This window comes from Mobula birostris, chromosome 1 (assembly GCF_030028105.1).
Source record: "Mobula birostris isolate sMobBir1 chromosome 1, sMobBir1.hap1, whole genome shotgun sequence".
NCBI lineage: Eukaryota > Metazoa > Chordata > Chondrichthyes > Myliobatiformes > Myliobatidae > Mobula > Mobula birostris.
In genome coordinates this window covers 80,850,840-80,868,664 of record NC_092370.1, presented here as the reverse complement: position 1 = coordinate 80,868,664, position 17,825 = coordinate 80,850,840, and the positions used below count along the sequence as shown (strand labels likewise).

General features: G+C 42.9%; 1 protein-coding gene across 2 annotated transcripts in view; it reads right to left on the bottom strand.

Moving 5' to 3' along the window:
• Positions 1-1,275: 1,275 nt before the first annotated feature.
• LOC140197693 (delayed-rectifier potassium channel regulatory subunit KCNS2-like) overlaps positions 1,276-17,825 on the bottom strand; it is a 98,366-nt gene continuing 81,816 nt past the window's right edge. For both annotated transcript variants that reach the window (XM_072258043.1, XM_072258053.1), the window contains exon 2: positions 1,276-3,510. In XM_072258043.1, the coding sequence (XP_072114144.1) occupies positions 2,057-3,484 (1,428 nt within the window). In that variant the 5' untranslated portion in view covers positions 3,485-3,510 and the 3' untranslated portion in view covers positions 1,276-2,056. The remainder of the gene's footprint in view (positions 3,511-17,825) is intronic.

The window sequence follows — 17,825 nt, the reverse complement described above, 5'->3', positions numbered from 1 at the left end:
ATGTCTGTTTCTGTCATGTAATGATGCTGAAAACTAATTCATGCCTTTAAATTGAATAGACTAGGTTACTGCAATACACTCTTTATTTGTTTTCCGAAGCAATCCATTGACAAGCTTCAATTCATTCTGAACATGGCTGCTAAATTTTTAACTAAAGCCAGGATGAGGGAGCATATCACTCCCATCCTGGCTACTCTGCATTAGCCTCCTGTATCTTTTAGAATTGATTTTAAATGTCTCATATTTACTTTTAAAGCTCTTAATGCCCTGAGACCAGACTACATCACAGAACCATTTTCATTTTATAATCCTGCTCAAGCTTTCAGATCTTCGTCTGCTGGTTTCTTAAAATTAAATTTAAACAATCTCCCTCAAAAGATAATTGGAAGGTCAGCTTTTTTTTGAACCATACTCCTGAAGTGTGGAATTCAATCCTTAAAACTATGAGGGATACAGACTTAGCTAACACTATTAAACACCAGCTCAAGACCTTGCTTTTAATTAGTATCTTCTTGTCTTTTATTTTTTTCATGGTTGTACTTTTAGCCCATTGTAAAGCACTTTGAGCTGCATCATCCGTTTGAAAAGTGCTCTATAAATAAAAGTCTTTGTGAGTATTACTTTAGTGCCTGTCTAACTGCTTCTTCACTGACTGTATCTAACTTCATCATCTCCTCTAACAACATATTCCAAAAACCAGTACTCCCTGTGTCAAACCGATCTCATTGCAATCTCCCAAGCACCTACACCCACTTGTTCTTAATACCCCAGCCATGCGAAGAAGATTCTATCTACCCTCTTTATGCCACTCATCAGGTCGCTCATCAGCCTCGCTCGCTCCAGGGAAAACAAGCCCAACCTCTGCAATTTCTCCCTGTATCTACGCCAGTCAACATCCTGGTGTACCTCCTCCACCCTCTCCCCAAAGCAGTAATGTGCAGGCAGATTCAATTGTGGTGTTAAAAGGGGAATTGTATGAAAAGGATTTGCAGGGGTAATGAGGAGTGTAGTGAAGTGGGATTGATTAGATTACTCTTGCATCAAGCTGGCATGAATTAAATGAGTTGGATGTTCTCCTTCCATGCTGTAACCTCTGTAATGTGTACAGCTTTGCCCTTCCCTCTGCACATTAAATTTATTCTTCTGTTTCTCAGAGTATCATATACCAATCAAATGAGGTCCCCTTTCAGTGTTGTGGCTTCAGTGGTAGGAAAATCTGCGTGACTTATACTTGGGTTTCTTCCACTTTAGGGAGGGTCTTTGCCAAACTTTTAACATGGATAAGCCACGTAGAAACTTGGAACTTGCACAATTGTAACTATAGAATTTATAGACGGGACGATTCTAATTATTACCACTTTGGTACACATAAAATGTTTTATTATATTTTACAATGAATTATATTTTAGTATGGTCCTAATTATACATTCTATTAGTCTCTGGGTAATGGTTTCTCCAGCCTAAAGTGGTTTGATCTCCTGTAAAAATAAATAGACTAGTAATTAATAGTTCCTGTGCAAATTAGTGTCAGTTTAAGAACAAGGTTGAACCATTGGATGGTAGTCTTTAAAAAAAAAGGCCAGTATTTAAAATTCTCTCCTCTGTGTTCAAAGCATCTATTGTCTCATTGGGATGTAACTTCCTCTTATTCTCTGAGGCTCATCCTTGAATTTGTTGTGATTGCCACTGGCAGCAAAGCTTCAGCAGTCTGATCCCGAGGCTCTGGAATTCTCTTCCCAAACTCACCATTTCTCTCTCTCTCTCTCTCTCTCTCTCTCTGTTAAAGTGTTTCTAAAAATGATTCCTCTTCCATTCTTGTACTGCTCAGACTTAGTTTGCATCAGAATTATCTTGGGAACGTCTTACAATGTTAAAACTGCAATATAATTGGAGGTTCGTGTGTGGTGAACAAGGTAATGGCTCATCACTGTGTACATTAACTGGGTTTGAAACACTGGTTGGTGGATAGTTGTTTCCACATGCTTTAGATCCACAATATCTAATGGTTTGGGTTGTGATTACGTGCTATATCATGATGACTACATTCAGGTTGGATTCAGTGCACTGAATTGTTCATACTGTGCTCAGTGGAGGACCCTCTGCTCATGTTGTTCAGGCTAACCATCAGCGACTTCATCCTGTCTGCATAATAGTCGCGCAGGTTAAGCAGGGGTAATTCAGCCAGACCCTCGTCGAACTCACAGCTCCTCATGGCATTTTCCAAGTTCTTTTGACGCCGGTAGAAGTGGGAGAACTTATTGAAGATGAGTGTGATCGGGAGCACCACCACCAGGATCCCAGCCAGAATGCAGGCGGAGGCTGTTAATTTACCCCCGATGCTGATGGGGACCACATCTCCGTATCCCACTGTGGTCATACTGACAGTGGCCCACCACCAGCAGGAGGGGATGGTGGTCAGCCCGGAGTCCTCCTCCTTCTCGATGGTGTAGGCCACCACGGAGAAAACAGACACCCCAACCGACAGGTAGAGGAGGAGAAGCCCCACCTCCCTGTAGCTGTGTTTCAAGGTGGCTCCCAGTGACCTCAGGCCCGTGGAATGGCGGGCAAGCTTCAGAATGCGGAAGATCCTCATCAGCCTGAGGACCTGCAGCATCCGGCCGAGATTAGGCAGGGCGGGGCTGCTGTCGACGGCTAGGTTCACCAGCAGCGTCAGGTAAAAGGGTAAGATGGACATCAGGTCAATGACATTCAGTGGGAGCCTAAAGAATTGCAGCAGACTTGGTGAAGCAAACATCCTGGCCAGAAGCTCAAGGGTAAACCAGCCTATGCAGAAATGCTCGACAATTTCAAATCGGGGATCGTCTCTGTTGTTTCCCTGTTGATCCACCAGCTGGAACTCAGCCATGCTGTTCAGACACATGGTGGCTATGGATCCCAAAACCATCATTATTGACAGCACACTGTAAATCCTGCTAATGATGTTGTAACCGGGGTTTTCCAGCATTAACCACAGCCGCCGCCGGCAGTTCCCAAAGACCTGGCTGTCATACTTTGATGCATCCTTGAAGAAGGTTAGGACCTCGTCGAGGGATGAGGTGGTGCTGCCTCGATCACTGGCCGTTTCCTCGCCTTCGTCCAGATCAGTTGCCATGCTGTGGCCCTGGTGATCGGGGCTGCAGCAGGGTGGATCGATAAAGAACTCCTCAATGCCCCAGTACTCAATTTCCTGCATGAAGATGCATGCTTTGCCCGTGGTCCTGAGTCTGCCCGTATGGTAGAAGTTCAACACCAGAGGGAAGAGGGCAGGGTTTCTGTCAAAGTAAAATTCCTTCTCCTCCTCGTCGTAGTCATCGCACAACTCGAGGACAGATTCTGTGGAGCAGCATCGAAGAAGTCGGCCCAGCCTGGTCTCCGGGAACCTTGCTAAGGTTTGGTAGCTTAGTTTCTTCTTCAAACCCCCAACATTGATGCTGATCTCCCCATCATACTCGGCCACGAGGGCATTCCCAAGTGGAGCGGCCATGGGTGGAGGGAGGGGTGTGAGAGGGCCTGAAACAAAGCAGGAATGGCATGTTATAGTCTGACAGTCCATAAAACCATAAGGTATTGGAGGAACATTAAACAGTACAGTACAATCCTTTCAATGCAAACAACTCAGTCAAAATAAACCAATGGAATTTGATGAATCATCACTTTTGTATCCAGCCAAATAATACTCCAAGGCATTTATTAAGACTATAATTTCAGCCAGTTCTTAGTACAGTGTCATAGCAGCTAAACTGCTTGATTGATTCACTGAAGTCTGAGCTGTTGATCTGGTGATTGGTTCAAATTCCACCATGATGAGCTGGGAATCAGAATTCTATTTTTTTGAGTAAATTCTGGAATCAGTAAAGAAGAATCTCACAGCAAACTCAATGGGCTGAATAGCCTAATTCTGCTCCTTCGTTTTATGTCTTATGGTCTTAATGACAGCTGGAAGACAACCACACTGTTGTAAAGTGCAACTTTGGGAAGGATATGGAATATGGAACATAGAATATTACAGCACTCAATCCAAGATCAATCTAACACCTCCTTCCCACATAGCCCTCCATTTTCTTTTCATCCATGTGCCTATCGAAGAGTGTCTTAAATGTCCCAAATGTATCTGCCTCTGCCACAACTCCTGGCAGCACATGCCATGCTGTTACTGCTCTCTGTGTAAAAAATATATTACTGATGTTCCCCCCCCATACTTTCCTCCAATCACCTTAAAGGTACGTCTTCTAGTATAAACCATTGCCACCCTGGGAAAAAAGCTGCTGGCCATTCACTCTGTCTATGCCTCTTATCATCTTATACATCTCTATCAAGTCTCCTCTCATTCTCCTTTTCTCTAGAGAAAAGACTTCGATTACCCAACCTTTCCCCACAAAACCTTCTCTAATCTAGGATGCCTCTTGGTAAATCTCCTCTGCACAATCTCTAAAGCTTCCACGTCTTTCCTATAATGAGGTGACCAGAACTAAACGCAAGAAGAATTAGGCCATTTGGCCCATCGTGACTGCTTCATCATTCAATCATGGCTGAAATTCTTTTTCATTTCTATTCTGCTCATAACCCTTAACCAGACAAAAATCTATCAATCTTTTTCTAAAATACACCCAATGACTTGGCCTCCATAGCCTTCTGTGGTGACAAATTCCACAGATTCACACCCTCTGGATGAAGAAACCTCTTCTCATCTCAGTTCTAAAGGGACATTCCTTGGATCCTCAACTCTCCTATTGATGGAGACATCCTCTCCATGTCCACTCTATCCAGGCCTCTCAGGATTTGGTAGGTTTCACTAAAATCCCCTCTCCTGCTGAACTCCATAAAATACAGGCCAAGAGGCATCAAATGCTCCTCATATGTTCATCATTTCATTCCTAAGATCAATTCAGTTCAAGGCTTGGGGGTGGTGAGGAGGGGGCGACTGTGGAAGGAGAAGCAGGGGTTGGTTAACTGGGGACTGGATGTGGCCAGGTTGCAGGTGGGACAGGGTGGTGATGGAGGGGTAGCTGTGGGAGGGTAGGACAGCAATGTGCAGGAAGTGGGGTTTAATATAAATTTTTAAATAAATTTCTAACTAACAACTCACAAAAAGCTGGAGGAAATTGCTGGGTCATCTACAGAGGGAAATACCAATGGAACAGTTTTTTTTTTAAAATCACCTTCAATTATTAAAATCAAGAAATGGAAGGATTCAAGAAATAAGGAAAGAAAAAGTAATTTGCTTTCATGCCCCAGTGAGCTTTCTCTAAGGTGTCAATCCCAGATAGTTATGGGAAAACACACACACACACACACACACATCTCTCTCTCTCACACACACACGCTCACACACATACACACACACCTGTTAAAATTAACCCAACATCCATCACACTCTAAAACAACGGAACCCAGAACATCGAACTGCCAGTCCTGCCCCTCCTGAAACCAAGTCTCTCTTTCTCCACAACCACTCCACTGTCTGTTTTGGCTTTCCGGTTCCCATCCCCCTGCAACTCTACCTGAAACCCCCTACCCCCATGTAGTACTAGAAAACCTTCAGGTAAGGGTATTAGTTCCACTCCACCCCCCCCCCCCTCCAGTTCAGGAGCAAACCATCCCTTCTATATAGGTCCCACCTTCCCTGTAAGAGAGCCCAAAGATCCAAAAATCTGAAGCCTTCCCTCGTGCATCAACTTCTTACCCACGTGTTAAACTTTATGAGCTTCCTTTTTCTGGCCTCCCACTGGTAGCAATCCTGAGATCACAACCCTGGAGGTTCTGCCCTTTAACTTAGCACCTGAGTTCACTTTATAATGGCACTCTTATTAACCATCCTTGGTGTAGTAGTTCTACTAACTTTTCCTTGGTTCTCTGGGAGTCTTTAAGTGTTCACTAAATTCTCAGTTAACTTTACTCCAGCTCAATTATCCTTCAAGGACACTGCCTTCCTCCAGTTCTGTCTTTCAACACATCTTGACTTTCTTTGTCACCTTACTGGTAGGTGGATCTTCATATCCACAGCACCCCCCCCCCCCCAGTTTTCTCCATCCTGTTTCAGATTGTACTAAGCCAAGTTTTCTTTTTCTGTTTTGATCTGTAATAACTCTTTGTAGCCAATTCCCTAGTTGCTGAGAGGTATTCCCTAAGGTTGGTGAATCTACAACTTAAAGCAGGATCCAGGACAAGAGTTCTTGCCCTTAGGACTGAGATGAGGAGTTCAGAAAGTTCTCTCTGAGAATTCTCTCTTCCAGATGTTCAGGCATGTTCAAGCTGAGATCGACAATTTTTACAAAATAAAGAAGGGAAATGGAGGAAACAGGTGGAAAATGAAGTAAAGACATAGAATTGGTCAGGATGTTGAGTCTTTTTAAAGGCCAAAGGACTTACTTTTTGCTGCTCCTTAATTCCAGTACAAAGATTCACCTGGTACCATTCTTGCTGCGTAGCTAGCACCTTTCCTTTGCCAAGTACCTTTGCTATTTCCTTCTTCATAGTCATAGAAAGGTAAAGTACTGAAAGTACCCACTAAGTCTGTGCCAACCATTAATTACACACTTACACTCATCTGAAATTAATCAAATCCCATTTTATTCTTCCCACATTCTCATCAACTGCCTCCAGAGTCTACCATCCATCCACAAACTAGGAACAATCTGCAGTGGTCAATCGGGCTAGATAGAGTCTCTGTGCAGAGGATGTTTCCTATAGTGGGTGAGTCCAGAACCAAAGGGCACAGGCTCAGAATAGAGGGATGTTCATTTAGAACAGAGATGAGGAGTAATTTCTTTAGCTAGAGGATGGTGAATCTGTGGAATTCATTGCCACAGACAGCTGTGGAGACCAGGTCATTAGGTATATTTAAAACGGAAGTTGAAAGGTTCTTGATTAATCAGGGCATCCAAGGTTAAGGGGAGAAGCAGGAGAATGGGGTTGAGAGGGATAATCAGTCAGCATGGATGAACTGGGGGAGCAGACTCGACAGGCTGAATACCCTAATTCTGCTATTATATCCTATGGTCTTATTGCCTTAACCTCCCGACCTGCACGGCTTTGGAATGTTGGGAGGAAACTGGAGCAGCCGAGAGTAAGCCACGGAAGTCACAGGGAGAGCATGCAAATTTCACACAGACAACACCGGAGGGCAGGATTGAACCTGGGTCTCTGGCGCTGTGCAACGGCAGATATACCAGATGCAGTACTGTACTGTGCCTGTATTGGATACAAATGGTGAGAGAAAGACCATCCACAGTATAAATCCTTCCCACACGAGCAGACTGTCAGTGTAGGATACTGGTCTGTGTACACTGGAATTAGAATGGACAGAGAAGAATAGAAAGTAAAATCCCACAGAGTAATTCCATCCCAGTGTCTGTATTCTGGAATTGTAAGTGTACTCTGTACTCTTGAATCATTATGGGTAGACAGATATTGACCATGAGACCATAAGACATAGAATAAAGCCATTGAGTCTGCTCCACCATTCCACCATGGCTGATTTTTTTTTTATCCCTCTCAACCTTATTTTTCCACCTTTTTCCTTTAACCTTTCAAGTAACCTTTGACACCCTTACTAATTAAAAACCTATCAACCTCTGCTTGAAATATACCCAATTGCCTCTGCAGCTGTCTGAGGCATTGAATTCCACAGACTCACCCCCCACTGACTAAAGAAATTCCTCCTCATCTCTGTTCACTCTCCCACTGTTGGAAACATCCTCCCCACACCCACTCTTATCTAGACCTTTCAACATTCAGTAGTTTTCAATGAGATCTCCTCTCATTCTTCTGAACTCCAAGGAGTATATGCCCAAAGTGAAATACTTCATTTATTAACCCTTTCATTCCCAAGCTAATTCTCACGAAATTCTTCTGGACCCTCTCCAATACCAGCGCATTTTTTTTTATAGATATGGGGCCCAAAACTGCTCACAACACTCCAGCTGCAGTCTGACCAATGCCTTATAAAGACTTAGCATTACAACTTTATTTTTATATTGTAGTCTTCTCAAAATAAATGCTAACACTGCATTTGTCTTCCTTACCATCGACTCAAACTACAAGTTAACCTCTAGGGAATCCTGCATGAGGACTCCCAAGTCCCTTTGCACCTCTGATTTCTGAATTTTCTCCCCACTTAAAAAATAACCTGTGCCTTTATTCATTCTATCAAAGTGCATGACTATATATTTCCCCAAACTATATTCCACCTGTCACTTCTTCGTCAATTTCCCTAATCTAAGTCCCTCTGCAGACTTCCTGTTTCCTCAACACTACCTGCCCCTCCACCTATCTTCATATCATCCACAAACTTGGCCACAAGGCCACCAATTCTATCATTCAAATCATTGACATATAATGTGAAAAGGAGCTGTCCTAATACCAACCCCTGCAAAGACTACTAGTCACTGGCAGCTAACCAGAATAGACCCTCTTTATTTCCATTCTTTGCCTCCTGCCAGTCATCCAATCTTCTATTCACGCTAGCATCTTTCCTGTAATATCATGGGTTCTTAGCTCATTTCGCAGCTTCGTAAGTGGCACCTTGTCAAAGGCCTCCTGAAAATCCAAGTAAACTACATCCACATTGTCTATCCTGTCTGTTATTTCTGCAAAGAATTCTAACAGATTTGTCAGGCAAATTTTCCCCTTAAGGAGAAAATACTGACTTTGGAGTATTTTACCATGCACCTCCAAGTACTCCGAAACATCATCCTTAATAATGGATTCCAACATCTTACGAACCACTGAAATCAGGCTAACTGGCCTATAATTTCCTGTCTTTTGCCTCCTTCCCTTTTTAAAAAGTGCAGTGATATTTGCAATTTTCCAGTCCTCTGGAACCATTCCAGAGATCCTTGAAAGATCATTACTAATGCCTTGACAATCTCTTCAGTTACTTCTTTCAAATGCTGGGCTGTAGTCAATCTGGTCCAGGTGACTTATCTACCTTCAGATCTTTCAGTTTCCCAAGAACTTCCTCCTTAATATAGCAACTACATTTAGTTCTGCCCCCTGATACCCTGATACCCTTGAACTTCTGGCATACTGCAGCCATCTTCCACAGCAAAGACATAACACAGAATATTTATTGAGTTTGTTTGCCATTTCTTTGTCCCTATTACTGCCTATCCAGCATCATCTTCCAGTGGTCCAATATAAACTCGTGCCTCTCTTTTACTCTTCATACATCTGAAAAAACATTTGGTATCCTCTTTTATATTCTGGCTCTCTTACCTTAATATTTCATGGTTTCTCTCCTTCTCATTTTTTAAAAGTTTCCAATCCTCTTGTTTCTCACTAATTTTATACTATATTGCTTTTATGCTGTCTTTGACTTCCCTTGTCAGCCAGGATGTCTTATCGTCCCTTTAGAATACCTATTCTTTGGGATGTATCCATCCTGAACCTTCCAAATTGCTCTTAGAAATTCCAGTTGTTGTGCTGTCACCTCTGCGAGTGTCTCCTTCCAAACAACTTAGGCTAGCTCCCCTCTCATGCCTCTGTAGTTGCTTTTATTCCATTGTAGGAGTAAACAAGACTGCAGATACTGGAATCATAAGCGAAAACCAAACTGCTGGTGGAACAGCAGTCAGAATCGAACCTTAGTTTCTGGTGCTGCGCAATAACAGCCTGACACATTCTGAAGCTGTGCTGCTCATTTCCTAGATCAGTTTCAAGATTGTCCACCCAGGTAAAGCCACAAAGTTGACACTCCACAAGACATCTCTCAATTGCTTGATAATTACTGCCAATAATCAGTGGATGCTTCGAAGAGAGATGTAGCTGGCCATTTTTATCATCTGAACCAGTTTCTCTTGGACTTCCACCTGCACGGCAGGGAATGCTTGGGGTTTCTACCACAGCTCTTGTAATTTTGTTCTGTAATTTGAAGCTTTCAAGAAATTAAGAAAAACAGCATTCACAGAAATGGACCATTCAGCTGAACCAATACACAAAGCTTCCTTTTCTCATCCCCCTCCCCCTCCCCCCGAGTTAGACCATAAGACCACGATATAAGAGCAGAATTAGGCCATTTGGCCCATCGAGACTGCTCCGCCATTTCATCATGGCTGATCCAATTTTCCTCTCAGCCCCAATCCCTTTCCTTCTCCCTGTATCCCTCGATGCCCTGAACAATCAAGAATCTATCAACCTCTCCCTTAAATATACACACAGACTTGGCCTCCACAGCTGCTTGTGGCAAAGAATTCTATGGATTCACCTCATCTTCGTTCTAGAAGGACTCCCTTCCATTCTGAGGCTTGATATCTGATCTTAGATCTCTCCACATCCTCTTCACATCCACTCTATCAAGGCCGTTCAGCATTTAATAGGTTTCAGTGAAGTCACCCCTCATACTTCTACATTCCAATGAATTCAGACCTAGAGCCATCAAATGCTCTTCATATGACAAGCCATCCAACCTGGAATCATTTTCATGTACCTGCTTTGAACCCTCTCCAGTTTCAGTACATCCTTTCTATGATAAGGGGCCCATAACATCACAATACTCCAAGTGAGGCCTCACCGATGCTTTATGAAGTCTTAACATTACATCCTTGCTTTTATATTTTAGTCCTCTTGAAATGAATGCTAACATTGCATTTGCCTTCCTCACTAGGGCCTCAATCTGCAAATTAATGTTAGGGGAATTCTGCACAAGGACTCCCAAGTAGTAATGCACCTCAGTTTTTTGTCCCATTTTCTCCCGTTTAGAAAACAGTCAACCCTTTCATTTCCTGACACTGTATTCCATCTGCCATTTCTTTGCCTACTCTCCTAATCTGTCTGTCCTTCTGAAGCCTCTCTTCCTCCTCAAAACTACTATCCACTCCACCTATCTTCATATCGTCTGCAAACTTTCCAACAAAGCTATCAATTCCATCATCCAAATCATTGACATAGAATGTAAAAAGAATCAGTCCCAACACTGACTGCTGTGGAACACCACTAGTCACTGGGAGCCAGCCAGAAAAGGCTCCCTTTATTCCCACTCTTTGCCTCCTGCCAATCAGCCACAGCTTTATCCATGCTAGAATCTTTCCTGTAATACAAAAGACTCATACCTTGTTGAGCAGCCTCATGTGTGGCACCTTGTCAAAGGCCTTCTGAAAATCCAAGTACACAACATCAACAGATTCTCCTTTGTCTATCCTGCTTGTTATTTCTTAGAACCATAGAACATTACAGCACAGAAACAGGCCTTTTGGCCCTTCTTAGCTGTGCCGAACTATTTTATGCCTAGTCCCACTGACCTGCACCTGGACCATATCCTTCCATACACCTCTCATCCATGTACCTGTCCAAGTTTTTCTTAAATGTTAAAAGTGAGCCCGCATTTACCACTTCATCTGGCAGCTCATTCCACACTCCCACCACTCTCTGTGTGAAGAAGACCCCCCCCTAATATTCCCTTTAAACTTTTTCCCCTTCTCCCTTAACCCATGTCCTCTGGGTTTTTTTCTCCCCTAGCTTCAGTGGAAAAAGCCTGCTTGCATTCACTCTATCTATACCCATCATAGTTTTATATACCTCTATTAAATCTTTCCTCATTCTTCTACACTCCAGGGAATAAAGTCCTAACCTATTCAACCTTTGTCTGTAACGCACTTTCTCAAGTCCTGGCAACGTCCTTGTAAACCTTCTCTACACTCTTTCAACCTTATTAATATCCTTCCTGTAATTTGGTGACCAAAACTGCACACAATACTCCAGATTCGGCCTCACCAATGCCTTATACAACTTCACCATAACATTCCAACTCTTATACTCAATACTTAAATTTATAAAGGCCAATGTACCAAAAGCTCTCTTTATGATCCTATCTACCTGTGACACCACTCTTAGGGAATTTTGTATCTGTATTCCCAGATCCCACTGTTCTACTGCACTCCTCAGTGCCCTACCATTTACCTTGTATGTTCTACCTTGGTTTGTCCTTCCAAAGTGCAATACCTCACAGTTGTCTGTATTAAACTCCATCTGCTATTTTTCAGCCCATTTTTCCAGCTGGTCCAAATCCCTCTGCAAGCTTTGAAAACCTTCTTCACTGTCCACTACACCTCCAATCTTTGTATATCAGCAAATTTGCTGATCCAGCTTACCACATTATCATCCAGATCATTGATATAGATGACAAATAACAATGTATACCTAGCGACTGAATCTTCCTAACTAATCTCCCATGTGGGACCTTGTCAAAGGCCTTACTGAAGTCCATGTAGACAACATCCACTGCCTTCCCTTCATCCACTTTCCTGGTAGCCTCCTTGAAAAACTCTAGCAGATTTGTTAAACATGACCTATCACGTACATAGCCATGTTAACTCTCCCTAATAAGTCCCTGTCTATCCAAATATTTGTAGATCCTATCTCTTAGTACTCCTTCCCATAATTTACCTACTACCGACGTCAAATTTACCAGCCTATAATTTCTCGGATTACTTTTTGAGCCTTTTTTAAACAACAGAACTACATGAGCTATCCTCCAACCCTCCGGCATCTCACCCGTAGGTACCAACATTTTAAATATATCTGCCAAGGGCCCCTGCAATTTCAACACAGTCTCCTTCAAGGTCCAAGGGAATACCCTGTCAGGTCCTGGGGATTTATCTACTCTGATTTGCCTCAAGATAGCAAAGACCTCCTCCTCTTCAATCTGTATAGGTTCCATGACCTCACTACTTGTTGGTCTTATTTCCATTGACTCCATGCCAATTTCCTTAGTAAATACAGACACAAAAAAAACATTTAAGATCTCCCCCATTTCTTTTGGTTCCATACATAGCTGAACACTCTGATCTTTAACAGGACCAATTTTATCCCTTACTAACCTTTTGCTCTTAATATACCTGTAGAAACTCTTTGGATTATCCTTCACTTTGACTGCCAAAGCAACCTCATGTCTTCTTTTAGCCCTCCTGATTTCTTTCTTTGCACTTTTGCAGTTTTTTTTTGCACTTTTTATACTCCTCAAGCAAATTATTTGCTCCCTGTTTCCTATATATGTCATACATCACTCTTTTCTTCTTTATCAGAGTTCCAATGTCCCTTGAGAACCAAGGTTCCTTATTCTTATTCATTTTGCCTTTAATCCTGACAGGAACATACAAACTCTGCACTCTAAAAATTTCTCCTTTGAAGGCCTCCCACTTACCAATCACATCCTTGCCAGAGAACAACCTGTCCCAATCCACGCTTTTTAGATCCTTTCTCATTTCTTCAAATTTGGCATTTTTCCAGTTTAGAACCTCAACCCGAAGACCAGATCTATCTTTATCCATGATAAGGTTGAAACTAATGGTGTTATGATCATTGGAACCAAAGTGTTCCCCTACACAGACTTCCATCATCTTTCCTAACTCACTTCCTAATAGGAGATCTAATACTTTATACTTTATTGTCGCCAAACAATTGATACAAGAGTGTACAATCATCACAGCGATATTTGATTCTACTCTTCGTGCTCCCTGGAGTACAAATTGATAGTAAATATTAAAAATTTAAATTATAAATCATAAATAGAAAATAGAAAAGGAAAAGTAAAGTAGTGCAAAAAAACCGAGAGGCAGGTCCGGATATTTGGAGGGTACAGCCCAGATCTGGGTCAGGATCCGTTCAGCAGTCTTACCACAGTTGGAAAGAAGCTGTTCCCAAATCTAGCTGTACAAGTCTTCAAGCTCCTGAGCCTTCTCCCGGAGGGAAGAGGGACGAAAATTGCATCCTCTCTTGTTGGTACCTCTATATATTGATTTAGAAAACTTTCCTGAACACATTTTACAAACTCTAACCCGTCTAGACCTTTAACAGTATGGGAATACCAATCAATATGTTGAAAATTAAAATCCCCTACTATCACAACTTTATGTTTCCTGCAGTTGTCTGCTATCTCTCTGCAGATTTGCTCCTCCAATTCTTGCTGACTATTGGGTGGTCTATTAATAAACCTATTAATGTGGTCATACCTTTCCTGTCTCTCAGCTCCACCCATATGGCCTCGGTAGACAAGCCCTCTAATCTGTCCTGCCTGAGCACTGCAGTAACATTTTCCCTGACTAGCAATGCCACCCCCTACCCTTCATTCCTCTGCCTCTATCACGTCTAAAACATCGGAACCCTGGAACATTAAGCTGCCAGTCCTGCCCCTACTGCAGCCAAGTTTCACTAATGGCTATAATGTCATAATTCCATGTGTCAATCCATGTCCTCAGCTCATCAGCCTTCCTCACAATACTCCTTGCATTGAAATAGACACACTTCATAAGATTATTACCACCACACACAACCCTTCTGTTTGTGAGTTTGCATGAACTTTTAACATCATTTATTTTCACCCCCGCTCCACTACAGTATCTGCTCTGACACTCCGGTTCCCATCCTCCCTGCAAATCTAGTTTAAACCCTCCCCATAAGCACTAACAAACCTCCCTGAAAGATTATTGGTCCCCTTATAGTTCAGGTGTAACCTGTCTCTCTTGTACAGGTCCCATCTGCCCCAGAAGAGGTCCCAATGATCCTGAACTCTGAAACCCTGCCCCCTACACCAGTTCCTCAGCTATGAGTTCATCCGCCAGAGCATCCTAATCTTACCCTCAATGGCACGTGGCACAGGTAGCAATCCTGAGATTACCACCCTCAAGGTCCTGCTTTTTAACGTTCTACCAAGCTCTCTATACTCACTCTTCAGGACCTCCTCACTCTTTCTTCCTATGTCATTGGTACCGATGTGTACCATGACATCTGGCTGATCACCCTCCCATTTCAGAATGCTGTGCATGCAATCAGAGACATCCCTGACCCTGGCACCTGGGAGGCAACAAACCATCCGGGATTCTCTGTCACGACCACAGAACCTCCTTTTTGTACCTCTAACTATCGAGTGGCCTATCACTACCGCTCTCCTCTTCTTCCACCCTCCCTTCTGCACTGCAGAACCAGACTCAGTGCCAGAGATCTGGCTGCTGCAGCTTGTCCCAGCTAGGTCATCCCCCCCAACAGTATCCAAATCGGTATACTTGTTGTTGAGGGGAATGGCCACAGGGGGACCCTGCTCTCCCTGCCCTTTCCCCTTCCCTCACCTGACGGTAACCCAGTTACCTGTGTGCTGCTCCTTTGGCGTAACTATTATCTATAAACACCTCATTCTCCCGAATGATCCGGATGTCATCCAGCTCCTGCTCCAGTTCCCTAACGCGGTTTGTTAGGAGTTGCAGCTGGATGCACTTCTTGCAGGTGTCATTGTCAGGGACACCGGAGGTCTTCCTGACTTCCCACATCCTGCAAGGGGAGCACTCCAACATCCTGCCTGGCATTCTCTCTACTCTAAACAAACAAAACAAAACTTACCAGAACCTACCCTCGCCTCTGCCTGTTCACGCCGAAGCCTGTTGAGCCAAAGCCATCCCATTCTGCTCCCTCTCACTCCGCTGCCCACTGTATATGGTGGTCTTTTTTAAAACCTTTGGTGCTCTACGTCACGTGCCTCCGCAGTCTAGCCTCTTTTCCCCGAGCAGCGTTAAAAAAAAGTCTTCTCTCCGAGATTCCTTACTCCTTCACTCTCGGCCTCCTGCTCCGATCTTCAAAGGATTCCAACAGATTTGTCGGGCAAAGTTTCCTGTAGAGACAGTTTTCTCTTGAAGAGACTTTGCTGACTGCAGCCTATTTTATCATGTGTCTCCAAGTACCCTGAGACCTCATCCTCAATAATCAACTCCAACATCTTCCTAACCACTGAGGTCAGACTAACTGGCCTATAGTTTCCTTTCTTCTTCCTCTCTCTCTTCTTGAAGAGTGGAGTGGCATTTGTAATTTTCTAGTTTTCCAGGAACATTCCAGAATCTAGTGATTCTTGAAAGATCATTACTAATGCCTCCACAATCTCTTCAGCCACCTCTTTTAGTACTCTGGTGTGTACACTATCTGGTGCAGGTGAGTTATCTACCTTCAGACCCAGCAGCTTCCCAAGAACCTTCTCTCTAGTTATGGTATCTTCACACATTTCATGCCCCCTGACAGCTGGAACTTCTACCATACTGCTAGTGTCTTCCACCATGAAGACTGATACAAGATACTTATTCAGTTCACTTGCCATTTCATTGCCCATTACTACCTCTCCAGCATCGTTTTCCAGCAGTGTGATATCCAGTCTCGCCTCTCTTTTACACTTTTGTATCTGAAGAAACTTTTGGTATTCTGTTTAATATTACTAGCTAGCTTACTTTCATTTTCCACTTTTATATTTTAATGACTTGTTTAGTTGCCTTACGTTGGTTTTTAAATCCTTTCCAATCCTCTAACTTCCCACTATTTGTTGCTCTATTATATCCCCTCTCCTTGGCTTCTATGTTGACTTCAACTTCTTTTGTTAGCCACGGATCTGTCATCTTTCCTTTAGATTCTTCCTCTTTGGTATATGTATATCCTGTGCCTTCTGAATTACTTCCAGAAATTCCAGGCATTGCTGCTCTACCACCATTCCTGGCAGTGTTCTTTCCCTATCATTTCTGGCCAATTCCTCTCTCATAGCTCTGTAATTCTCTTTACTTCATTCTAATACTGATTCATCTGACTTTAGCTTCCCCTTCTCAAATTTCAGGGTGAATTGAATCATAATATGATTATTTGCCACAAAGGTCTTTAATCAATTCTGGTTCATTGCACAACACCCAATCCAGAATAGTTGATCCCCTATTATTCTCCCAAATAGAATAGTTGGGTTCAAATGCAAGCTGCTCTAAAAAGCCATCTCTTGGGCACTCTAAAAATTCTCTCTCCTGGAATCCAACACCAACCTGATTTTCCCAGTCTACCTTGGTATTGAAGTCCCCCATGACTATTGCCCTTTTGGATGCATTTTCTATCTCCCGCTGTAGTTTGTAGGCCACATCCTTACAACTGTTTTGGGATCTGTATACAATCCCATCAGGGTCTTTTTACCCTTGCAGATCCTTAGCTCTATCCATAATAATTCAACACCTCTGACCCTATGTCACCTCTTTCTAATGACTTGATTTGATTTCATTTTTGTCCAACAAAGCAATGCCACCCCCTCTGCCTTCCTGCCTGTCCTTCTGATACTACATGTACACTTGGACATTAAATCTATCAACGTTACATTTTGTTCCCTTCTCCCACTTTGAGCTGTTATTTATCTTCACCAATCACTATGGGAGCTTCTACCACATCTGAAGTTCTCAACTGGATTTCTTGATAACAGAGGGTAACATATTCTACTTGTTAGTGAGGCAAGGGGGAAAGAATACGGAACATCAACTCAAAGTTGGAACCAGACTTTTCAGAAAACCCTCTCCAAGCAGCTGGCAATGGAAATTTACAACATCCTTCCACAAACAGGACAGATAGGAATGCTCCAAGAGCCAGTCTAGACTCGATGGGCCAAATCTTTTCCTTCTATGTTATAAGAAGATATGAAATATGAAGTATAATAATTACAATTAATTCTGGGTCAAGTGTCTATTTTAAATCCAAGAATCACATGTCATTAACCCATGGTATTAAAAGATATGAAGGAAAATTAACATGAGGTTAGGGCACGGAATAGCCATTAAAGTCCTATATTCCCTAATAAGTTGGATCATTTCAGCTCCTTGAATGGAAACAAGACACATTGACAGGAACTCCTGAGGGGTAACGGTAGGGTTGTGTTATGGAATCTCCCTGTTTAGAGAAGAACAAAAGTAAATAGGAGCAGGAGTAGGCTTTCGGCCCCTCAGTCCTGCCCCCTTCATTCAATACGTTCAAGGCTGGTCTAGCCCAAGCTTTATCTCCTCTTTGTGCTTTCTGTATCCCTCAATTCACCCAATGATCTGGCCTCCACAACAACC